The following is a 25,569-nucleotide window of genomic DNA, read 5'->3' on the forward strand; positions in this document are numbered from 1 at the left end:
CTTTCTAAAAATTCTATAGAGTGTGCTCTCAGTTTGTGCTTCTTTGTGCCGACTCCCCCGCAATGATTAATAGTCAGCCCAAAGCTACTTCATTCGTTTAAATCCTAGGCTCGGGTGTTTAAATGTTGCGTACCGTTCCTTAGCAGTTTATTTCGCCGAGGAAGCAAACAGAATTAAGAGCAGTGGCGGCAACAATGAAAACAGATTCATATTTGTTTGGCGCTTTAAAAATAATGAGTGACGCCCTGTAAAAGTGCGGCTTATGTAGGCGGCCGAGTGAGCGCCTGGAATTTTGTTTAGCCTTCGGAGTACTTTGCTTATTATTTCCTGCGTGTATTGCTTCAAGGAGTAAGCTTTCGTCTACGTGTATGCGTCCGCCATCTGTAACGAGATATTCACGCCTGCGTCTAATAATGGATTGAAGACTTCAGCGGTAAAGCCTGCCGCGCAGCTTGCTCATGTTCATGTTTCAGTAACCGAAATTGGTTAAGTTGACAAAGAACGGTAGCGACAGGCGTACGCTGGACTAACATCGCAGGCTTGGTGTTAAAATAAAAGAAAGCAGCCGCCAAAGTTACTCGCTTCACGCCAAGTCGGATTATTTTGTACGTCCACGCTTCTTTTCCTTTTCTCAACTCGAAACCCATTGGTTTATTATTTCCTGTTAGAAATACACTGATTGGATGAATGTTATGCACTAAAGGTTGCCAAATCACTCAAACGTGCGATATTTTTCAGAACTTCCCAAGCCTCGAGGCGCACTTATAAAAACGGCAGGCCTCGTTGTAGCTAGATAATTTTTTTAGAAGATTTGTGCGAGGGTCTATTGAGGAAGGGGCAAGTGCGAAAGAATTACTTGTTACCCAACACAGCGAGCTAATACATACAACTTTTTAGTTCTTTATTTAATTTTTTTTTTGGTCGTTATGTCAAAATGGTGTCCTCAAGACGGGAAAACTGACTTTTTTTTTCACACGTCGGACACATTTAATGCGTTGGAATCCAAGGAGTGCTCCAGCGTACGAGTCGACCGCCGCTCTAGTACGATATGACGTAGCCTGACAAGTTCTGGAAATCACTGTACGAACTCGGACATTTTGCTCTTTGTGTTCTTTTAATTTTCTCTCTCCCTCTGTGCTTAGGTTTTCTTCTCAATAACCAAACTTATCTCAATGAGTCAGGTTATTGTTGCAAACTTTGGCGCTCCTTTTACGAACTCCAATGTAATAGATATAGATATCCTCTGATATGCCAGCGCAATGTACCTGAATTATTTTTCGCGAATGTTTACGTAGATGTTGAACGTGTGCATGCCAACTGCGGAAAAACTTCCGCTCCCCTCGCTCTCTTCTTTCTTCGCCGAAAAGAGGCACGGGAAGCAAGGAAGGGAAACGGAAGTGCGGGTTAGACAAGAATGAAGGGAACGCGAGACAAGAAACAAGTGAGGAAATTGAGACTACCAACGGAACCCAACGCGCAGACACGGCGCTGGGAACGCGCACTCTGGCATAAACCAAAAAGTATATTTTTCAAGCAGATGTGTCTCTGGGATACTGGTTAAGGGAGGTGCAAGTTTGAGCACATAAAGGGCTGTCAGAAGCCTAACACCAATTAGGGTGTTTCAGAAAATTCTTGCCGCCATAATGGCTCAACTTTTGGGCCCTTATATAGTCTACGCCGACGGCCTCAGTGATTTGTATTTCGGGCACACGTGGTTTGACGGTGCATCCTAAGCTAGACTATGTCTTCGTTTTCCGGAGTGAGGCGTGTCAGTACTGCAGCTCTGAAATGGCGAGCTGAATGTTTTGCGAACACAACTGCGCCGAGAAATTGTCTTAAAATGTCACCAGAGCAATGAACGAGCGTTGTCATCCATGCACGCGACGCGCTACAACACAAGGTTAAAGTAAGAACAAGTAGTCCTTATGTCCGGGTTTTTCGCGGTGAGCCACCACTCACCTCGATCTCGGGCATGACACCATCCCGCTAAGCAACAAAACACAAAAAATGCCGCACTAAAACGACGAACGTGTGCTACGTCTTAACTGAGCTCCCCAAATCTTTGCTTTTTTTTTATTATTCTTTTCTCTTACGCGCGTTACGTCACAGGAACGTCACGTGGGTGGTTGTCGATGACGACGGTTTTCGTTCCCTCCGACGCGTACACAGGGCCGAGTCTCGAACGTCGCGCCGAGCTTCCGTTCGAATTTCGTCGACTTAGTTGGCGACGGAACGTCGCACTTGCCAGTGCCACATTTCGGGCACGCTCCTTATCGCTCGGCGCTCCTTGTTTTCACGAACGATATTTACTATCGCTTTATTTTCTCTCTTTTTATGGATCGAGGCGCTGCGGGCAGTGACGCAAGATCGAGTCGCGGCTTCGCGAAGTGAATTGCGCCGTACCCACATCACCCCCCTGCCCCCTACCTGCACACTTGTGCTAAAGTGTGCAGGCGCGCCGCCACGTTGAGCACGCCTGCCCTAATAGCGGGTTCCGAAAAAAATCTAAGGAAGCGCCCAGTAGTAGATTTTTGCTCCGCTAGACGGAGCACCTGAAGAACTGTAGCGGTTTTCTGCGGCTGGTAAAGGTGCTACCTGCGCGTCTGTTTGGGCACGGTCCCTTGCGTAGCGCACCCTACAACGTTGCAGATTTCAGATCAAGCCACCGCCAGCTACAAGAACATGCGTGCCACAGATAAGCCGATCCGAGTGCGTGTCTCTGAGTGAGTGAGTGAGGCATCACGCGAATACGCAGTGCGTCATCGAGGATGGCGAGATCCTGGCCGCTTTTCCCGGGGTCTTATGCTGCCTTTGCGCTTGCCTTTCGCTCGAGGAGGCATGCGCGACACCTGGACCTGCCGTAGGACACCGCGTCAGCTCTCAGTATTTTCCCCCGTATTTAACCACCGCGTAGCTCAGTTCAGGCCAGCCAGCAGTACAGTAAGCGTAACGCAGTTTTACCGAAGCTTTCAGAGTCAATCCCGTCGCCTCGATCGGAGGCGCTACCATCTGAGGCAAGACAGCTATCCAGAGAAAAACGCAGAGGTTATATATATTATATATATACACTCGCCCACGCCCACAAATACACACACATACACGTACACAAAACACTCGATGCAGCAAAGAACAGCCGATTCTTTACCCATTTTCGTGTACATAATTGCTTATACTTCGTGTATATAATCACACAACATAACTGTATTAGGCCTAGTGCTCCTTTTTATAAGTGCATGACAAGTGCATGGCGAATTCTTAGGCGTCAAAGCCAGGAACCACATGGGGCGCAAGAGACATCCGATGTACATAGATACTATACTTGTGTGCACTGGACGCACGATAGAACCTCCCTGTTGTGTCCTTGCGTCTTCCAGCGAGCCCGGTCAGCCAGCTTTTCCCACCAGGTGCTCCTGTGACCCGGTCCTCCACCTAACAGTGGGTGACCGCTATTCCCTAGTGTCCCAAATCCCGCCCGGTCTCGTCTCCACGCCTGCAGTAGGCGCCCTTGTTCCTCATTAGCCTGGCTTTTCTAAAGAGCAGAATCCAGCTTAGGAACGGTCGCCCTTGACCTCGTTGCGACTTAGCTTTCCTGTCTCGTGCTGAATCACCTTATATAAGTCTAGCTGCATTATAGAAGGTCGAAGACGCCGAAGGCGACAGTCGTGTGAGATGATTCCGAACCAGCAATGCCACCCATTTCCTCGCAGCTTCTGTCTCATGAGTTTCTTGCGACACTTCCTCTTCTCCTGAATTCCCTTCGACAGACAACTGCACCACCTTTCCTTTGTCGCAAACTAGAACCTTCTCGTGACCGTGAGCGGCGTCGACAGAGGTTCGCCGCTCTCCACGGCAGAAGTATTTGCTCAGATTTGTGCCCGTCTAGTCAACTGACTGCTTCGCTGATTCCACCTGTATTCTGACTCGTACAAAGAGAGGAGGAGAAGGAAGAAGAAAAAGTGGCGTGGGGGAGAGAGACGGTGAGGTAGAAGAGGACACTTTGTTGCGCAGGTCTCCACATGCGTAGAGAACAGGTCCTCCCGCTAGCGCTTTGTAACCGCGGTGGAAGCAGCAGCAAGCAGCCAAGCTCCCAATAGGGGACTAGCCATGCCACGTCTAGGATGGACTGTTCACCTCCCTGCCCTCCAGAACAGGACAAGTGCGTGTCTTTCATTCGGGTGATGCATTGCTTTATTTGTTTCCTTTCCTCCCGAATAGGTTTGCGCTGTTTTTCTCCATAGGAAGAGATCAGAGGAAATGCGGCAGCATGTTACCGGAGAGACTGTTTTGCAACCAAACCCGTTTCCTGTTTCTGTGGTGGCTTGTTACGCGCTGTGGACATCAGTGATTCATTGTTCCTTGTTTCCTTTTTCTCTTCCATCTTTTTAAGGAACATTCAGTCTTTCTGTTATTCCATGTTCTGAAGTAAGACACTTTTCCTGTTTGTCTGAGAGCGTTTTTCAGTGTTATGATGGCGTGACTGTTGGCCTGACATGATGTAGGATTGCAGAGTAGACAAGCGTGTTTCTTGGGTGCTTCCCGGCGTAATACAGGTTTTTTCGGATAACGGGACACATGTGTGTGTTCTATTGCCAACAGGTCTGTTTTTGTTTTCTTTGTTCATATACGCTTAGTCTTCATGTTCTAGTCGATTTGTTTTCCTGTTGTTAATGCAATGAACCATTTTCTTGCGCTGTGCAATGAATGCTTGTGCTAGTCATATTGTCTTTACCAATGCCTACTGTTGTGTTTGCTCTTTCTGTCGCTCTCGATTTGAAAACACAGGCCACTCATAGATATGGTGCTGCATTTGTCTAACTTACCATTCATTCAGGGCCTCAGCAGTGCGAAAAAAAAAAAGTTGTGTCTGGATAGATTTTGTACGTTTGTTTCCAACCTCTGTAGTGCTCCATAAAAGCTCCAGTCTACTTTTTTTTTCTGTCACTTTTTTGGGTCAAACTTTCGCTTCAGTGCGGCTTGTGAACAATGTTGACGGCAATAAGTCCCTTGGTTATTCTGACGTCAAAGCAACATCTGAATGCATCACCCTACGTTCCTTGTACTAATATTCACCTTTACATTGAGCTCTGCGTCATTTTCACTGTTCAAACGTATTCCGCACAGCTGTGCCCGCCGTATTTTTGTTCCTCTACGTTTCACGCCCGAGTCGTGTCAAGACGCGTAAACCTGTTTCTGTAGTTATAATCTCCGCGCACACACAGTTCAGTGAAGTCTTCTCTGTCCTGGCTTAGCGTACTGTACTGACATCATTTGACACACGATGACCATTAAAAGAGAAACAATGTAACCTAGTCTTTATAGCACTGTTACCCACAGCACAAGATATGAGTCGGTGCTTAACTAGCATGTTTCGTGCGAGTCGTTATCCACGCTTCTACTCTTTAGGAATGCGAGACGTCAGTGCAGGCATTTAAAGGCTACGTTTCCTCCAGTTGTTGCCAATCGAACAAACCGTGCCGTGTCAGCAGTGAGCGACCGTTGGTGAATCGCTTTTCTGGCCTGCGTTCTAGTGGTGAGGCACTGATTGACTGCAGGAGCGAGAGCACCGACCGAGCGCCTGTCCTCGTCTTCGCCAGTGCAGTCGGATGGCATCGTCGCAGGGCGATATTTGTTATATCGTTGTTTTGTGAGCTCTCTAGGTTTATGACGCTTCAGAAAAGGAAGAGTTATGCGTAGGAAAAGTGGGAGCTGCGTAGCCAATGTGCAATACATCGAGCCGGTGTTCTCGCGCCTGTGGTTAAGAAGTGGCGAATGAATGAGGAATTGAGAAGAAAAACAAAAGATGAAAGGCGAGAAACCAATGAACGTCGTTCAAGCATATGTTAGGCTGTTTATTTCATTCGATATTAGCAGGTTACACTGGACTAGCACTGTTTTAACTTGTATTTCTCTCTCTCTCTTTCTCAGAATTGTGTTTGTTGGGCTCAAGCATTGTGATCAGTTGGCGTTGTGTTCGAAGTCACTACAGAGCCCACGTTTTTTGGTGTCACTCTTCGGACGTACACGAAGATGCCGCACTACTTCTTAGGAAGAAAACCCGTATTTTAATTGCGGCTCTTCACAACACTTCTTTGTCACGCGTACAATGGCTCAAGTTTCTTACTACTTAGGGAAATACACCTTTGTTCGACTAAGCTGTTTTAGGCGAATATGTTTGATACAAGAGTGCTGAAATAAAACGCTGATTACACAACATTACTGGACTCGATTCTTTTTTCTCCTTTTGCATGAAAAGGACGTTTCTTTTACAGCCTACATTTGGGAAACAAAGGAGGATTGGCATTCAGCAGACGCGGCTTGAACCGGTAAGTTGCGGTATACGGGGTTACAGTGCCGTTGAGTGAACGATACCAGTTCCTTAGTTTGCGTAGACATTCTTTTCCTTTAATTTACTATCATGTATATTAAATTGTAGAGTGGCTATTATTAATGATGGGTATAGACATGTACGGCGCGTCCAAGTAGAGCAAGATGATGCCCGGTTGGGCTATTTTTTGAGAATTAAACTAAGACTCCAGTTTTCGTGGTATTTAATGAATACTTAAGGCAATATATGAAAGTGGCTTTTATTGATAGAATTGAGGTCTGTGAATGCTAAGGGAGAATTTGACTGGAACAGAAATTTAGTTAGCTAGAAAATGCCACAAAATTAAAAGAGAGTAGCCTCAATGCCTGGTTAATTGAAGGAGTGTGGGAGAGGCCTTCGCCCGGCAGTAAGTATAGCCCGGCTTATAATGATGATGATAATCATCATCATTGTTGCCTGCAGTACTGACTTGGAAAACGGCGGGGATAGTAAGAGGAATTTTCAAATCGCATCCCTGAGGATAGGCTACTGTGTCATTTAATTCCGATTGTTATCACTGAGTCTATGTCACCTCTGAATTCACGCGTTCTAAACAATAAAAAGAAAAAAAAACATTTAAACCTTTTTTTCAGACCAATTTTTATGTAATTTGCTCAGGAATAAACATAGACGGAAAAAACAAGCAATTGATTGCAACTAGAGCAAGAACTGTGCACAGCTTTCCTCGCGGTTCCTTAAATCCGGCTGGTAAGATTACTGCAAACATTGTGGCTTAATTTCAAACCATATTCTCCAAGCGGTTATGCTGAAACGTGTGGTCAAAATATCCTGTAATAAATTTCACATTGCGTAGACTTGCTCTTTTTTTATTTTTTAATATCACTTGGTGCTCCCATATTTCTACCATTTTCATCCATATTTCTACTAGGATCTATATCACATTAAGTTAACTAAATCTGTCATTTTTTGTCGACAAAATGCAGAGACGTCGACTTAGACTTTTTTTTTTTTTTTTGTTCACCCGAAAAGAAAGCTCGACGAAGAAACGCTGAAGGAAAGCATGGGAAAGCTGGTAGACTAGCGCCATCTCGTCACTATCGCCGGAACTTGTTTCACGTTGTCACGACCTGTCTCGAGGGGGTTGTTAATTCCTGTAGGGATTCCATTAGACCTATTTCCATTTCAATGAAGTTGAGCGTTTTCAGCTATCACTAAGCTCAAAAATTGGTAAAAGGAACTAATGTTTACGATAATTCCACTGCTATTTATCGTTGCGCTAGCGGGCTGCTAATGCGAAACCAGCGCCGCCTATACTTTTTAGCGACAACTTGCTCCCCAGTTCAGTCAGCTGCCGCTAAGTGGCGCTACTTAAGTTAAGTGGGGGCCAGTTATTAATCTCTGAAGCTACATGCGTGCCTGAGCTCTTCGAATTTCCATGGCGTGACGCCATTCAAGTGCCAACACTCTTGCACCGACCTATAGCAAGTGCGAAGGTTAGCCGACGATGAAAGGCAGGAAAAGAGGACAGGAGAGGGGTTTCAACGGTCAGTCGGCCGTAACCTAAGGGGCTGGAATTCAAAACTAGAGGTGGCGCTAACTTCAGAGGCTTTAACAGACTGGTGTCTTGAAGTAACAGCGTAAGACGTGCATGGGAGCACAAGATTAGAAGACGACACAACGAGCGCACAACGAGACATTTTCAAGCTCTCTGGCCTCTCGACTCACCACCAGGAGCCTTTTCCAACACTCATAAAAACATTTCATGTGAATATATGCTTGCTTTGTAGGCTTAACTTAATAATCTGTGTTCATGCTTCCATTTATGAAATCATTTTTCAAGAGCAAATTTCTGTGAGCTCCGGTAAACTAATCAGAACGAGTGCCGGTGCGCTTGTAATTCAGACAGTAGGGTTTCACCTGGTTTCTCCTGGTTTAACCCTTCACTATAAAATTCATCTTACGTAATGTGGTTTTTATTAGCATCAACACAAGTTTGTATTTTTCATTGGTCTTTGAACTGTCATAATTAAGTCCTTCGATGTTTAGAGCGACTTGACTGCTGTTATTTTTGTGGTCGCTGAAAGGCTCTAAGGTATGGGTCATGTAGAAAGAAGTTCAAGACGACGGCGCTATTCTTGTCTGCTGTTGGTGGGATATGTGAAAAAGTAGTCATTCTCAGTGAAACTCTATTCATTAAATGACACTGGTTGTGCCAGCTGCCGATACTGCTAAACAACAGTGCAAACCCTGAATTTCGCAATATTTTAGCCCTTGAATCAGGGAAAAACAAGAGTAGCAAATTAACTTCCCGTAGCAAAAATATTGCTTTGAAAACTGTCATTACTATGTTTCGATGCATTCATACAACGGCCACGACGGCGTCAATATCTATCACTGGTTTAGGCTGTCGAACGGCACAAGTTTAGTAATTATCTTTGCATCGCATTCTTCTTTGCTAACTGTCTCGCAAAGGCAGTAAGCAATACTTTCGCTGCATTGGTATGCCTTTTGGTTTTTCGCAATGCGAAGGAATCAATGCGACTCGCTCTTTACGAATACTCCATTGCCTATATATTCGTAATACAATACTTACTAATTATATGCTCGGTAATTGGCCGTATTTCTATTTAAAAGATATACTGACCAAATATCCAAGAATAATGAGAAAACCCCTATTGCAAAAACCAGTGCCACTGGGAGCCAGCGCCCCAGCGCCATACCTGATTATGGTCCCAGTATGACGCTGGACACTGGGCGCACTGGGACGCGGCATACTGGGACGCTCCGCGCTGGCGGCACTGTTCGCCCGAAAAAAAAAGGCGTGGGATAAAAATTAAACAAGTAAAAAGGAACGAAACAAGTTAGGTACATAAAAAACCTGAAAAAAAGTAAAAAAAAAAAGAAAAAAAAATGAATGCACCAAGCGTGCCTCGAACTAAGACCTCAGGTACATACCAATCACCAGCTCAGCACGCTAACCACTCGGCCACGCCGAGAACTGGATTTTCTTTAAACATTTTCATATTTTATGTCATGACCCGCATTTAAAAGGTTGGGACTTCATGTTTCGCAGTCTACAGACTATTGCTACCGCTCTAACAATTGCAACTTCTTGATCATTTTAGCTTGCTGTCTGCTCTCACGACTTGCAACTAATGTTCTGGGTGCCTATGCGCGCTATTCTGTGCACTGGAATCATTTTAACATGTGGAGTTTGACATCGCTGGCAAATTTACCAACGCCGGCTCTTGGGTGGTGCTCTGCTACCGTGGGCGTAATTTTCGCTGAACACGGAGCTTTAATAGAAGCCTTCAAGGAAAAACGTGAGACCAAGCTTCAATACCGGCAAGCGCCGCAGCGATGACCCTAATTGCGTGTAACTAAACCTTATTTGTATGTAAACATTGCGGGAAGCGTTGCAACGAACGAGGGCTCGGCTGCTTGATACGCAGAGTAAGAAGGAGCGCAAAAGCTTGAGAAACACGCCAAATATTATGTATTACAAGCGCTGTATGTTGTTGCTTTTTCTCTCATGGACCCATCGCTCGGTAAACTACTCTCTTCCTCGTTTTAGTTTTTCTTTCTGCTGTTGATACTGGGCCGTGGTGCAGGCTACGCTCGCCTGCGATTGAGCCCGCATTGAACATTTTGGCAGTAATCATTGTGTTAGAGTGCCCTTAAGATCAGCTGTGAAGTTGGTTATGCATGGTAGCCCACATTATTCAATTCCAGCTTTAGTAGTGCGTTAATCGTCAGTCTGTCATGAGATCGAGGCGCGGCGATCGTTGTCGCTCTCGAAACGCTCGAAACGACCTATCGGAACATGGAAACTCTAGAAAAAAGATACTGCCTTTGTTTTCTTACAAATGCGCAACGACTTCGCAGCAAAAAGCGCTTACTTGAACCATATTTTTTCATATGCCCCCCGATGGTCGATTGAAAGTACGCTGTTGCCCTGTTGGCCCCTGAGGGATGCTACTCCGCTGACGCCGCAGGCCGCACCGGCTATACTGGGGCACTGGGACCAGTGCGGCCCAGCGCACATACAGCGCTTCTCCCAGTGCATCGCGGATGCCAGCGACACACCCAGCGTCAAAAGTCTAATCCCAGCGTTTTTCTCCCATCGCACCAGTGCAGCCAGTGTCTTCTCGTTACTGCTCCAGTGAATATCGCAGACCTCCCGCGTGCCCAGCAGATCCAGTGCAAAACCAGCGCGAAAATCTCACTGATTTCGCACTGGAGACGCTGGTTTTTGCAATAGGGACACCACAATTTATTCTCAAGACACGACTACACTATTACAGACACATAATTCGGGTTAGTTTTGGGCGGATGGTTGAATTTTACGTTTTCTGAGCGGCGGCCAGGTCAGAGGCAGCGCGCTCCCAACCAACGTTTCTCCCGACTGTGAGCCGGCGAGTGTGACGTCACATTTACCCTCAGCAACGTCATGGCCCCGCCGCCTCAGATCCCCGCGCCTGAAGTTGGTTAACCGACTACGCGCAGTGTCGGTTCCCCCGCGTCGCGCGGTGCACAATGCTGCGGAGTGTGGAATGCTGCAGACGAGATCTTTCAGCTTGCTCGTTCTAAACATATAGATATTTCAAACAATATTTTGGTTTTGCAAGACACCTACATTCATCGTCTTGGCCAGATCAGGAGCTTCGACAGAACATTTGGCACCAGGTCTTACTGTAGCTATGGCGCGTCGGGATTCCGTGGGGTTGGCATTATTCTTATGCTACGCTTGCGCAACTCAGTTTTGCGCCACTCCAGGGATGCGGGGGGCCGCGTCCTCTCTGTGGATCTTAATTCTGGCATTTGTCTAGTTAATGTCTACGCTCCGAATAATGGTCGTGCTCAGGGTGCATTCTACAGGCACCTTGACTCCCAGTTAATAGGTTCATCCGAGATAGTCCTGGTTGGTGATTTCAACTGTGTCCTTGACAGGGCGGATCGCCTCTCTTCTCGTGACACTCCTCCTAAGGAGCGGGATAGAGCGCGGGTACTTAGGGAGCTGGTCGAGGAGCTAGATCTGGCTGATGCCTGGAGGGTGCTTCGCTCAGGACAGTCAGGGATGACTTATTCATTATTAATTTAAACAGCGTGAACACGAAGACAAAGGACAAGATAAAAGAAAGCCACAGCACAAGCGCTGACTCACAGCTAGGCCTAAGCCCTTTACTCCGAGGCCCAGATAAAAACAAACATGAAGAAAACGAAACAATCACGTGCATTGGAGTAAAGGGCTTAGGCATAGTTGTGAGTCAGCGCTTGTACTGTGGCTTTCTTTTATCTTGTCCTTTGTCTTCGTGTTCGTGCTGTTTAAATTAATAATGAATAAGTACCAACTCGCCCAACAAAGTATCTTGGTCAGGGATTACTTAGACTGGGAGGCGCCTTCAGAGCAGGCTAGACCGTTTCTATGTTTCTCGAACACTGGCTCCTAGTATGCACTTCATGTGGTCGGTCTCCTCCGCATTGAGTGATCACAGGTGTGTCATCCTTCGCTTCAGTCATGGGATCCTGGTTCCTCGCGGGAAGGGGACTTGGCGCCTCAACTCGCGGCTCCTAGAGGACCAGGAAATCGTTAAGGAAGTCTCCGATATTTTTAAAAATTATTTCATGTCCAACTCAGGTTTAGACGGTGCTGGAAGGGACCGCTTTAAGGCAGAGGTGCGTGACTGTTTCAAGGCGGCAGGAATGAGGCGGGTACATGAGGAGCGAGAGGAAATTATCATTGTCCCGTATGTCATTCTCCTGCTCTCTAAGCCTCTTTCTGCTGGCCGGGGGGTCACCGAAGCACTCGCTTCGCAGCGCATTCGGCTTCGGAAATTGCTCCAACGTCGCTGGGATGGCCTTATGGTTATGGCGCGCGCTGAGCATTGGGAGAGGAAACATTGGTGCAGCAGGCACCTCCTCCGATGCCGCTTAGCACGCACGGAGACTTCCCTCACAGAATTGGTAGACCCAGTAGCGCGTTTCATCTCCAACACGCCGGACGCTTTTCTCGAGGCAGCACGGCTGTTCTATTCCATTCTTTATCAGGCTCCAGTTCCAAGAACAGCTACTTTCCCATTCGAAACTCCCCCAATCCAGTTCATTTATCAGGAGCTCCTTTGAATGAGATTGAACTCGAAGCGGCGCTCAAGTCATTTCATAGAAACCGTAGCCCAGGTTCGGACCTGACTACTGAGTTTTACGTAAAGATTTGAGGGCAGCTAGGGAAGCCTTTTACCGCCCTTGTAAATAAGCTCCTGGGTGAGGGGATGCTTTTAGATACTCAAAGGGCAGGACGGATCACTCTCCTTTTTAAGGATGACTCGAAACCACTGACCTGCGAGCCTGGCGTCCCATCACGCTCCTGAACGTCGACTACAAGCTCATAGTCAAGTGCCTGTCCTCTCGTTTAACTTCCTTCCTTCCAGATATCATAGGCCCCTATCAGGATTGTAGTGTTCCTAGTCGTTCTACTTAACTTCATGGTTTTGCCCTCAGGGACCTTTTCCTTTGGGCTCAATACAGAAATCTTCAGGGTATTCTTTGTCCTTTTGATCAGGAAAATGCATTGCATGTGGTCAGTCATCCATACTTATTATAAGTCCTGGAGGAAGCTGGTATAGACTCTGATTTCCAGCGCATGGTCAAAGTTATGTATTCCAGGCCAGTTTCAGCCGTTACTGTGCTATTTCTCGTCTCAGAAGCTTTCGACGTGGGCCGTGGAGTTCGGCAGGGATGCCCTCTATCTCCTGCTCTCTACGTGCTTGTGTTTGATCCCCTCTTACAAAGGCTCTCATGATAGTCTAATAGCTCGCTTTCCTTTACCACCAGGTTCTTCACCAGCTCCCATCTTTGCTTATGCAGATGACCTAACCATTGTCATCCCGGATGAGGCTTCTGTCTCCTCCGTTCTGGATGTCATGGAGGTGTACTGTAAGGCGAGTGGGGCTCAAGTCAATCGGTTGAAGATTGCCACCCTCTATTTTGGTTGTGCACCATCCAGTCCTCAGCTTGCTCATGGTCTTCCCATGAAGACTGAAGTCCGCTTCTTGGTTTTCACTTCTATTCGGAAGGTCTTTCAGACAGGAATTGGTCCTCTGCTCAAAAGAAAATTGAATCTAGGGCAAGAGAGTACGAGAAGCTCTTGTGTCCGCTCACGGCTCGGGCCACTATCACGCGGACCCTCCTGTTCTCGTTGCTGATCGACCTATGTCGCCGGCGTAACACCTCTGTCGGCATGGATGAAGCTCTGCCTGGAGCGGATTCTATTCTGTTTCTTGTGGAGTGGAGCTCTGGACGGGGCCAAAAGGCTTGTGGTGAAGCTGCCTAGGGACAGGGGAGGCCTTGGAATCTCCGACTTGGGCATCGTAGCCTCAGCCTTGTACGTCAGGTGGACCTGAACTGAGTGGCACTGAACTCGGACATGCCTCTAACTCGAAGCCTCACTTCATTTTGTCTAAGTACTCGACTCCGCCTTTTCGCCCAGAACACGTATTCGCATTGCATGCCACGGTCCGGCTCTTCATCCTCTTTTTATGCTCAGGCAGCTACTAGCCTTGAGCGTCTCCAGGAGGCGGAGGCGCACATTGAGTGGTTTCGGTTTACCTTAAGAAATTGATTAGACTTCTGACTCCAAGTCTCCCTCCTCACCTCCGCCAGTATGATCTTGTCAATGTTAGGCCAAGCTGATGGTACATCACAGCGGACGTTTTGGAAGCAAGCCGAGCGTCCTCCCTGTACTGCTTTGCCAGGGGAGTTCTCCCCATTAAGGCTCCAGCGTTTACACGGGCCATCTTGCGACCAACTTGTCTTATTTGTGGTGGTAGAGAGGACGCTGTGCTTCTCCGTGCTTCTCCTGAAGTGCTTCTCCGTCGTGTAGCTGACCTCTTTCAGTTTCCAGGTATACCGTACCAGATTGTACGATACTTGAATCCGTTGCCAGACGCAGCCGTTACCAGTTCGTCCTCCTGCTCGTGGAGTGTGCGTTCCGAGTATGGCTGGCACGCTGCGCGGCCGCAAACAACAGCACGGTTCCGGGCTTCCATGAAGTAACTGCAAAGGTACGGAAGCAGGTCTCGTTCTACCTGCTGCGGGAACGTCGCATTCTTGACGAGCGGAGGTTCTCGGTGATTTGGTGCGGGTAGTGTGTGATTTTCTCGGTTTAGGGTGAAACAACCTCTTTGTCGCTATGACTCCATTGCAGGGAATGGTGATTATTAATGACACCCGTTGCGTAGTCATGAAGGTCCGCCTAGTTGTCTCAATGCCACGATGGCGCTGCAGATCGTCTTCGCGTAAGATGCTATTCACTCTTGTGGGGGCATCGAGCGGCGGCCCCCTTGCCCAGGTAGGGCCCTCACCTCGAACTCAAAAGCTTCCCGAGTCCCCACTCGGCCCTGGGGGGGGAGCCTGCGGGAGGTGTTGAACGGATGATGATGGGCTGATGAGTTATGTGTGACGCTGGGACACGGCACTTCCGGGTGTAAATCCCTCTTCCCATCTGAGAACGGCAGGGGGGCGGACGGAGGGCGCGTATTGCGGACAATTGTTTGCGTGCTGGGAGGTAAGGATGAATTGTGTTCAGCGTGGTTTAAAGCTGCGCGCTGAATCTGCTGTCGCGTAGGAACACGAGCAGCAGTTTTAGGGCACATTGCACTTTATAAAAAAAAACGTTCGTCCGTGTGCTTCATGAGTGCCACAGAGGAAGGGTTTCGAAAATGAACAGGTGTGACCGCTCGCTATGGAGTTGGCTAGGGATGCATGAGAGGCAGGTAAAAGTGACGTGATATCCGATTTTGTCAGAGCTTTCACAGGAGGCCGCTAGGTGCGGCAATTTGAGAAATATTCGTTAAAGTACTTACTTTCCGCTCATTTCTGTTCATAAAGTGTGTTTTGTCACTCTCAATGCGATAGCTACCATCCGCGGTAGAAATCTCGGCGGCAGTATTTTTTTGTTCAGTATCCCTTTAAAAATCGTCACTTATGTTACATTTAACTTGATGAAATTCATAATAAATTTATTATTCAACGTACAAAGGGGCGATTGTGGTTAAACGAGAACATTTGAATGGCTCTTATTACGGGGACTTACCGTAATTACTGGAGGTGTATGTAGATGTAAAAGATGTATTGATCGTTTTGTTTTTCTTTCGGCAGATTTCGTTTGCAGAGAATTACTATAGCAATTCATTCAAAGCGAGTTTTTCATACAAAGCGCCATAGCAGAAATCTCACTTTTATTGATGAAATATAAATCTTTATTAGTTAGTGACACTTTTGTAAAGATAACCGCTGTAATATTTGGGAACAGATATATAGTGTGGTTTAGCACTACGCCGCCAAAAAATGATAGTGATAACTGTTAACACCTCGCAAACTTGCTTGCCTTACCCATTAAAGCGTATAAGCAAGTTCTCGCTCTCGTATTTAAATCTACTTCTTAAACCTCTAAACAATGTTACTGAAAAGAACTGTGGTCTAAAAGCACATACAAACTGAAACAAAGGAACAAAGCTGCATAGACAAGAGGTCAGCCTAAAACTTCCACCTAAAGAATTCCTTACCTTTTTACTTCGTTCATGAGGATCATTCCAATTTTTTTACCGCCCTCTAAAACATGTCATCAGCCGATGCTTTCTGTAGGCGTCGTCATGATTTTGAACATCAGCATGATGGAACTATGACGGCAATGTGGCCCCTGAACAAAGAACAATGCCTTCTCTACAAAAACATAATGAAAGGGGCTGGCACAAAAACACTTCCCAGTCACGCGTCGCCGTCTCAGATCGGTTTCTGCGCGCTCGCAGCAAATAGAAATAATCAGTGATAATAAACACCACAGAAAGTTTGAATACGCAGCTATGTGTCATACATCTCAGTTGCAAACTGGGGAAGCAAACACCTCTCTCTGGTTTCAGCTGTGCAAGGAACAACACAGAGTAAATACAAAGCAGTGTGGGGACCATAACGCGCTCGGAAGCAAATGTGTGCGTGTGTGTGTTGTTATTACTCATTCGAAGGCAACAACAACAACAACAAAAACAGCAACAAAATCAGTATGTCTTAGAAGCTCTGGTCGCCAAAAACAAGCAACAGTTAAAAGGTGATTATATGCCCCTTGCAAGATGCAACAGCTCAAGGAGCAGGCGTAAAAGACAGAGGCAAAGGTAACAATAAATGGAAGGCAGTAAGTTGTTCTCATCGTATTAAGACACCAGCAGCGGGGACGCGGAAATCGAAGCCGTGTTTGCTTAGCAATGGCTTGCTCACTCAAATCCTAAAAGCTCACTGTCTGGTGCCCTTACACGCGCCTGCGGCCTGAAAAGCGTACCTCGCTTCGATGTCTGCAGTGCAAACTTCTATAACAACCGAATTGGTTGCTTTGTGCTCTGATACGTGCAGTCAGAACAATCTCAAGATACACCTCTGTTGCGCTACTGCGTGAACGTCACTGCTATGCACGGTGTTTATCGGTAATGCTTATGCACACCTCCATTTATTTTAGGTGATATTTTAGAGAACCGGATTAGTACGCTTAAGGGCGGCTGGTATTTAACCCATGATGGCTGCAGTATTTTATAGTATTACGTCTTGTCCCCGTTTTTGTTCGCTTTCTTCTCTATTGCCACTAACTCTTTCTGTTCGAAGTTTCTAAGCCTCGCTTTGCACTTTGAAAATAACGAGGTACATTTCTTTCTATCACTGTAATGACACTCTCACTTTGCAATTGATTTGGCGAGAATAGCTTTTCTACAGCAATGCACTCCGTAATGTTGCACATACCGTCATCTGGCTGGTGAATGGAAGACCTAGCAGTTGGGATTATTGTAGGAAAATGGGTTTACGCCTCTTAGTATGAAAAGACCTACCTCGTTTGGACCTGCTATGTGAATGAAAAATTATTTCAAGTCTCCTGCCACCTTAAGACTACGTACCCTGCTTTTCTCACTAAAGCGCAAGTATTCACAGGCAAAACATTGATGGGAATGTTTCTGGCTTCGCCATTACAAACATTAATTATGTGACCCCATTTAGCCTTTTGCACTCAGGCCTATTAATGTGCCGCTACCCTTTGACACGTGTAATCAGCTAACTAGTTGGTAGGAGTTTAACTTTTGTAAGGAAATAAAATTTTATTCTCAATTTCAAATAGCTTTAGATAGCTCATTGTAACAGTGGAATGTTTACAGTTCTCACCACAGTGGGAAAAAATGCTTTAAACTAAGAATGCATGCATTTGTTTTTAATAACTGTGTTTAGTTACGAGGTATTGTTGGAAACTGTAAGAAGCTCAATGCCAGCTTTTATGTATTATCAGAAAATTTATGAAAGCGACAGTAAAACTTTTTTTTTTCACCACATGTGAAGGCTTCACTCGTCGCAAAAAGGTCTTGGAGTATTAGACTAAATGAAGCGCTTCTCCAGATGGAGAACACTATATGGCTGCACTCGACAAGGCGAACAAACAAAATTGCTCTGTACGATCAACTTTTCTGCATCAAATACAGCAACTCTTTTGAATCAGTGTCTACAAGCGTCATACAAGTGCCCATGTAACTCTTCTAGGTTATTACGAATTCATCTGCACTTCACGAATTCAGAACGCGCGTCCACATTTGTACAATACACATATATTTCAGAAAAATAAACAGTTTGTTGAAGAGATGAACGCCTAATGTCATGTGGACCAAATGGTAAGAGTTCATCAATAATGGAAGCAAGCACTCAAAGGAATTGTTTCTTGTGCTGTTTATAACGTCAGAAGGCAAGTATTTTTGTTTCAGTATTTTTGCTGCAAGTTGTGTGTAACAAACTGAATTTGCGGTTTTTAGGCGCTCCTTTACAGGCATCGGCAACGAGCAAAAACACATTAATAAAAAAAAATTTCTTACAAACTTTTTGAACAAAAAATTTTCACCTACGATATTACTGATCAGAACCGCACTACCATTGCAAGAAAAATAATAATCAATCTTATAAAGAATATTTCCGACCCTTGTCATGGTGCATATAGAGCATTGGGCATAATTAAACAACATGTCATAACACACTGATCTTATAACTTTCTTCATCACATGTGTGGATGAGCCCATCAGTGTACGTCATACCGAGCTTTGTAGATAAAAGTAATTTGCGTAGGGAGAACACCAGCCGCTATTTGCTTCAACGAAACTATGGCAACGGATATGAGAAAATCACTGTAAGCATATTTTTTTCAACGTGCTGTTTGAGCTGTAATAAAAGTCTCTGAGCTGCGATTTTTCAACACCGATAGAACTGGCAAGCGACAGGAGACGACATATCGGAGCGAACGTGTAATCATTGAACAGCCAATTAAGTGGAGCCTGCTCAACTAAATTAAAGAAACTTACGCTCGTTGACAATGCCCGTAACCCTTTGAACTTGCAGCGGGGAATAGGTGTCGCTGCAAGTGATGCAATGAATTGATATTCGTTTCGTTTCTTACATTCTCAGTGACGCAGAAAAGAGATAACCTTCAAATGAACCGAAAACCTTTCGATCAACTTTCGCCCCGCCCTGTGTGTTTCTACGCGTTTCGCGTTCGCCACCGGCAGGCGGGCACCATTGCCGAGAGTTTACATCGCCGACGCTTAATCGCCGGCGATGGTTTGTTGGCTTTCCTCCTCGAAATACACAGAGTCCGCCGCCAGCGGTCGGCATCCGTGGCGCCAGTCACATGAGGTAGAAACACCAGTAGACGGCGTTGAACACAAGGTACGATATAGGGAAAATGACCCTGGAGTACTTGTCGATCTTGTTGACGTCTTTGATGCGCGGAATGGTGGCCCTGATGGCGCTGGCGCCTCGCCGCAGAGTCTGGAACACGCGCGGTCTCCGGGCTCCACCGGGGGTGCCGTAGTCGGTTGCGCCCCGGAGCCCGCCACCTCGGTAGCAGGCTGGCAGGGTCCGTGAGTTGTAGGGAAACCGGCCCGTCATGCGAAACGAAGGGGGAAACTTGAGCTCGCTGTCGCTTCCTGGTGCCGACAGAGGGTGATGCCTTTTGCGCAGACAGGGGATTGGAGAAAGCCGCACGTCATGCAGCTCGATTATCTCTTCGTTGTTCTGTCAAATAAAAAGAGGGAATTATGTATAGGCAATCCGCTAACAGGAAAGCAAGCAGATCCAGCGAGAGGTATCGCACAAGAGCCAAAGTGAACTGAACTAAACGGCACAACAAGCATGGAATGCTTATTTGCGAAACGTACGTTCAAAGAGAAGACGGAATGAAGCAATTATAACTATTGTTGTAAGTATTATTCAATATATATAGTTGTGAAAAATACTGAAGACAGGGTTTAATTCCCACTTAAGAAGAAGGGCATTTTTTGTCGGATCAGTGTGCTTTTTAGCTCGTTTTGGGACGACACTTGTAGGAGAGGGCTAAAAGAAGTGCACACAAGTATCACCAAGAAACCCTTGAATGCAAGTGGATTTGACCATTATATCCTTAATTATGCGCTAAATATAAAAGTATCGTGCCGTTCATTCGTGAAGAGAAAGACTGCATAGAAAGAATACAGACAACGTTTTTTAAACATTATGTCGATTCCACATCGGTGTAGGTGTGAGATTAGGATATTTTCCTTTACATTAACGCGGTCGTTTTAGAAGTCCCGCTCCACAAAGAATACGGCGTTTGCTTTACAGACAAATCCTGGTTGGCTGAGAGGGCCTTGTGATGTAGGAATATTACCAGAACCAACTTTGATTAAAATAAAAATTAAGTGGACTAGTAGGAGACCTGAAAGTAATAAAACCATCGGGTCGTGCGTCACGCGCGTTGCGCCAATGCCAACAAAACGCGCTTGTTTAACTGGCTAAAACGTACTCGTTTTATTAGGCACAAAAGCAGTCTGTGATGAGCGAGGTCTCAACACAGGACCCCAAATGAGAGCACGAACCATTTTTACCGCTATCACGCCATACGTTACTTACCTCCACATAACTCTACTCCTAGTTCCTGCAAGCACGTATATGCCCCTGTAGACCCCACCACACAACTATGAAACCAACGATGACTACAAAGAGGCAAGAAAAGTCTAACCTCCTCCTTTATATTTGCAGTTTATATATCCCTAAGACAAAACAAGGGTATTCCACAGCCAAGGCGTAAAACTATTACGACGCTGAGCAGGTAATTTAGCTCTGCCATTACCTCTAACCTATACACCTAGTAATACAGTTCAGAAGAGCGTGTTGTCGGGCTAGTTGGTTCTGCATAGTATATAAGAGAAATGCGCAACAACTTAGACAGGACACAGGAAGAAACACATACAACAGTTCACGATCGCGACTACCAACTGTTTAATGGGGTGAAGCAACAACAGCATATATACAGAAAAGCAGAGCATGCGTAAATGTAGAGCAGGCACACACATCACAAACACCGCAATTTTACACAAACGAATCAAGATATGAAACTTCAGCATCATAGATCTGCAACGAAGCATCACTTACGCAGCGATCAGATAGTTTTTTGACGTGGAAGGCCTCTAAGACAAGCCGGGCTTTCACATTGGTACTCCTGCCTAGAATCTTTGTCATCTCAAATCTTGCCCTACACGTGCTAATGCAGGAAGAAATGTGCCTTACAAGGTTTGAATTGCTACCAAGGAGCTACCAAGGAGCTACAAGGTGCTAACAAGGAGCTACTGAGATACGACTCCTCACACTCCAAGGTTGTAAAAAGAGCCATTGCGTCTCTCTGTTTGGAGTCGGCGCTTCACAAGTCGTGCCCTCATAGCATGCAGGAAAGTCTCGACTATCAGGTTTCCCGCCTCCTGCAGAAACAAAAAGGCGCCCAAAAAAGACCTGACTACTCGGCTTCAAAGCCGGTTGTGGTCCCCTATGTGCACCAGGTGTCTCATAACCTGAAGAAAGTGGCCGGTAGACACCATGTACCTTTGGTGTTCTCAGCCCCCAACAAGCTATCAAAGCTTTGCTGCCGCATTTCTGGCGTGTGTGAAAGGGGTTGCAAAAAAAAGGCATGGCACCTCCTATGCTAAGTGCGCCACAGGAGTGGTATACAGCTCGCCCCTTTCTTGTGGCTCTTCCTAAGTAGGCCAAACTGGCCTTAATGGAGCCTGCAAAAAATGTAGACAATAATGATAAAAATTCAAACCTTGTAAGGCACATTTCTTCCTGCATTAGCACGTGTAGGGCAAGATTTGAGATGACAAAGATTCTAGGCAGGAGTACCAATGTGAAAGCCCGGCTTGTCTTAGAGGCCTTCCATGTCAAAAAAACTATCTGATCGCTGCGTAAGTGATGCTTCGTTGCAGATCTATGATGCTGAAGTTTCATATCTTGATTCGTTTGTGTAAAATTGCGGTGTTTGTGATGTGTGTGCCTGCTCTACCTTTACGCATGCTCTGCTTTTCTGTATATATGCTGTTATTGCTTCACCCCATTAAACAGTTGGTAGTTGCGCTCGTGAACTGTTGTATGTGTTTCTTCCTGTGTCCTGTCTAAGTTGTTGCGCATTTCTCTTATATACTACGCATCTACGGTCTGGCAAGGTGGGGCGAATTTACGCCTAATCAATGCCACACTATTATTATGACAGTGCATCATTGTGTGTTGTTCAAAGCTGTGGTCCCATGCATTCGCAATGAACAGCACAAAAAAAGCGGTCAACATAGCTACTTTTTTGCACTATCTCTAACACGCTGTCGCTTCTACGTGCCTACGAAGTAGCCACGAGGACGCAGAAAAAAAGGCACAGAACCCTCGCTCGTTCTCAGCATTTCCGTGGAAGCATTTTTGTTCATTTCTTTTCTGTCGAATTGCGTCACGTATTCCCGGTGAATCAAAACTGGCGGATTTAGGCTAGCGTAAAAATGTGTCAAGCATGCGGACCCGACGCACAGAAACTACATGCCACCAAACCAACTCGGCCAGTGCAGGACCTTGTCAGTACGGCGGACAAGAACACCTGCGGAGGAGGCTACGAGCACTTACTCGAACACAAGAAAGAAATTATAATAAAGAAATATATTCTCCACTTCAGAAACAAAAATACGAAGCAGTGTTGTCGAAATGCCCCGCTTTTGACCATCTCGCGAGGATATTATGCATTTATAAAAATACTGAAATGTATCTCTCGTGAGGTGTCTGTCTTTCTTTTCAATATTTGTCTAATAACTGAACGCGGTCGCGTTATCGGGTGCCTGTGCGTCATATCACACATTCATTAAGTTCGCCTTTATCCAGATGGAACAAGCCTTCACGCGATGCGGATAATGGACCCGTCTGGCACTTCGGAGCTGCGGTGTTTGAATTCCCACCCGAACGAGCCGTTTTCAGTTCAATTATTATCTGTTCGTTACAGAAACATCTACCAGAAATTAGCTGCTAGTATGAATACATTTTTTATCTGTTCCTTTCGTTATGTGTCCAGCTTAGATACTTATTTTCTGATACTGTGGATGGAAGGATAGAAGGACAGACAAAGGGAGGAGAAAATGCAGATCTGCATTGCAAAATTAAAACATCTGCTGAACTTCTTGATGCACGTACGTGAAGGCAAACAATTATTGCGACACAATGGTGTTCCTCTCCAAAACCTGAAAACCAAGTGGACGTGGAAAACTTAATCTAGCTGTGTGATTCGTGACCCGCACCGATCAGGTCTGAAAATCTTTTGTACAATCAGTTGGTCCGTATTACCACCATAAGCATGACGAAAAATTATTAATATGACACATTAGAGTGTTTCTGCAAAGCCTGGTGTCCACTCAGATGTGAAGGTGTAAATCTAACTGGGCCTTTCCTATCCACGATATATTATATCTGAAAAGGTGGCATGCAAGTATTTCCTGCCAGTTATGCTGTATTGCTTAAATGTCTGCAGTCCACCCAGACTTGAAACAATAAATTTAACTTTGCCCTTCCTGAACTGATCATATATGGTATGACAAGGTCATGTAAAACGATTGCTGTTTAGCATGGAGGGTAACCTTTAATAATACAAAACAGCGCTGTTCTCCAAATCCTTGAGCTCACTCTGAAGTGGAGCAGTAAATCCAGTTGTGCTCATCATGGCCTGTACATATTGGGTCTCGCAACTTGACGTTAAAGCGGTTCCTGTCCATCATGAATATTAGCATGGAGACAAATTATTAAACACTACATAAAGGCGTTGTTCTATACAGCCTTGTCAACTCTCGGTGGCAGCGGGAAATCTAGCAGTGTCTTGTCGGAAGTACACAGGTCGAGTCTGACAATGTGGTGTAAGCGTATTTCCTGTCAGTCATCACGTCGAGAATTGAGGCAAACCACTAACAAAAAAAAAAAATATTTTTTAGCAAAGCGAGATAACTTCGATGCTGGGTTGGAAATCGAGGAGCGCCATTTCCGGCATGCTCATGTAGGATCTGAAAATGTGGCACACAGTTATATTTGTAGATCATCACGACGAACATGGTGGAAACCACTAATACGACACAATGGCGTATTGCTACAAACTCTAGAGTCCATACGGACGTGGAGAACGAAATCAAGTTGGGCCTTTTTTGAAATGCACATATCACAATTGGCAAGGTGTTCAAAAAGCATTCGTTGTCGATTATCGCAATGCACATGAAGACAACTAAATATTATGCTAAAGTGGCGTTTTTCTGCACAGCCTTGCGGCCGCATCGACGGCCGTTTGACCTTCAGTTGCGCTGCTCCTGTGTTCATAGTAAACGAGCGCGAAAAAACGACACCAGCGCTCACTCGCAACTGAATGGTTTATTCGGAAAAACTGCATTAAGAACACAAGAGAGGAGGAAGATACAAAGGAAACAAAAACAGATGCTGCGTTAGCCATTCAGATCAAAATAACACGCAAAGCAAAGCTGACAATACCAGCACAAAACAAGCACGCGGGAAACTCATTTGTCATCAAAGAATGTAATTTAGAGCTCGTTAGGGTAAATGTCATGAAACACGTGTCAAGAAAGCCTATCCAATTGCAAATTCAACTGACACACCGGTCAATTGATTTTGCAATGTGATATGTTTCCTTAAGCTCGCGCGTGAATTGGCTTGAGTGTATAAACAAAAACAGCGGCAAACGCGAATTTTGGCACACACATTACGCTTTCTTAACCTAATCATTTTCAATCCCTGCAGTGGAGCTCCATTCTTTTTGTGCTCCATGAGCCGTATATTTAGGCATCGGCCAGTTTCTCGGTGTGAGTGTGGCCACAGGTCGTCAGAACTGGGTATGCAACATTTTTCCATCATTCAGCATATATGTTACATGCTTAACGTCACATATTTTGTCTACAGAACGGCCTGCAATAAGCACAGGCGAGAAAAACGAAAGTTGCCGTAATCCCATACGCGCATAAAACTTCTCAACGGCTCAAAAAAGTAGGTGGACGTTACGATGTGGATGTCGTTTTTTCCGCCACCGACAAGCTCTCCCGCTTGTGCACGGCGGTTCAATAACGGGTGGATGCTACATCCTATTCTGTCAGCACAATATACGACACCGAGCCTCTAAATTCATTATTACGACATATCGGTGTTCTGCGGCGAAGCTGAACCCACTCCGACGTTTCTCACTTTTTGACGTACTCAGATTAGATCTCTTGGGGATATGTAAAAGCATGTCCTGTCAATCCTAACACTCCGAATACAGGCAAACCATAACATCAGTATAGTGCTATGCTAAGAAACTGGGGCAGAAAATCTAGCTCAACCCTTCTTGATGTACGCGTATGGGGTCTGAAGTCGTTTAAAATCGGGCATCATAATGATCACAATGTTTATGCATGCAAAACTGGCACAATGGTGTTGACAATACGACATAATGGTACAATACGACAATACGACAATTTATTTTTTAAAAAGGCCCCGTATTAACTCCAACGACGAGCCGTAAATCCAGCTGTACTATCAATGAGCTGCACATATCGTGTTTGACAATGTGATGTAAGAGCAGTTCCTGTTCGTAGAAGTGAACCCCCTATATTACTAAACGGCATTATTAGGCTTCGAGCCCACTCCAATATTAATCTTGAAATGTACCTGCGCCCTTTCTGACCTGCAGCCATCGAGTCTTACAAGTTGATGTAACATTTCCGTTGATGATGCATTTCCGTTCATAATAACGATGCGCATGGAAGGAAGCCATTACGACAGCACGTTTGTGTTTGCCTGCAAATCCTAGAGTGGATGTGGAGCAGGACACATCTAGCTGCGCCCTTTTTTACCTGCACATATCGGGACTG

At 45.6% G+C, this 25,569-nt stretch overlaps 1 protein-coding gene across 1 annotated transcript in view; it reads right to left on the bottom strand.

Annotated features, from left to right (window-relative positions):
- Positions 1-18,997: 18,997 nt before the first annotated feature.
- Lcch3 (Ligand-gated chloride channel homolog 3) overlaps positions 18,998-25,569 on the bottom strand; it is a 30,524-nt gene continuing 23,952 nt past the window's right edge. The window contains exon 9 of the mRNA XM_084599921.1: positions 18,998-19,408. Coding sequence (XP_084456047.1) covers positions 19,019-19,408 — 390 coding nt within the window. The 3' untranslated portion in view covers positions 18,998-19,018. The remainder of the gene's footprint in view (positions 19,409-25,569) is intronic.

Source organism: Amblyomma maculatum, chromosome 4 (assembly GCF_055883805.1).
Source record: "Amblyomma maculatum isolate TAMU_Amacu chromosome 4, ASM5588380v1, whole genome shotgun sequence".
Lineage (NCBI taxonomy): Eukaryota > Metazoa > Arthropoda > Arachnida > Ixodida > Ixodidae > Amblyomma > Amblyomma maculatum.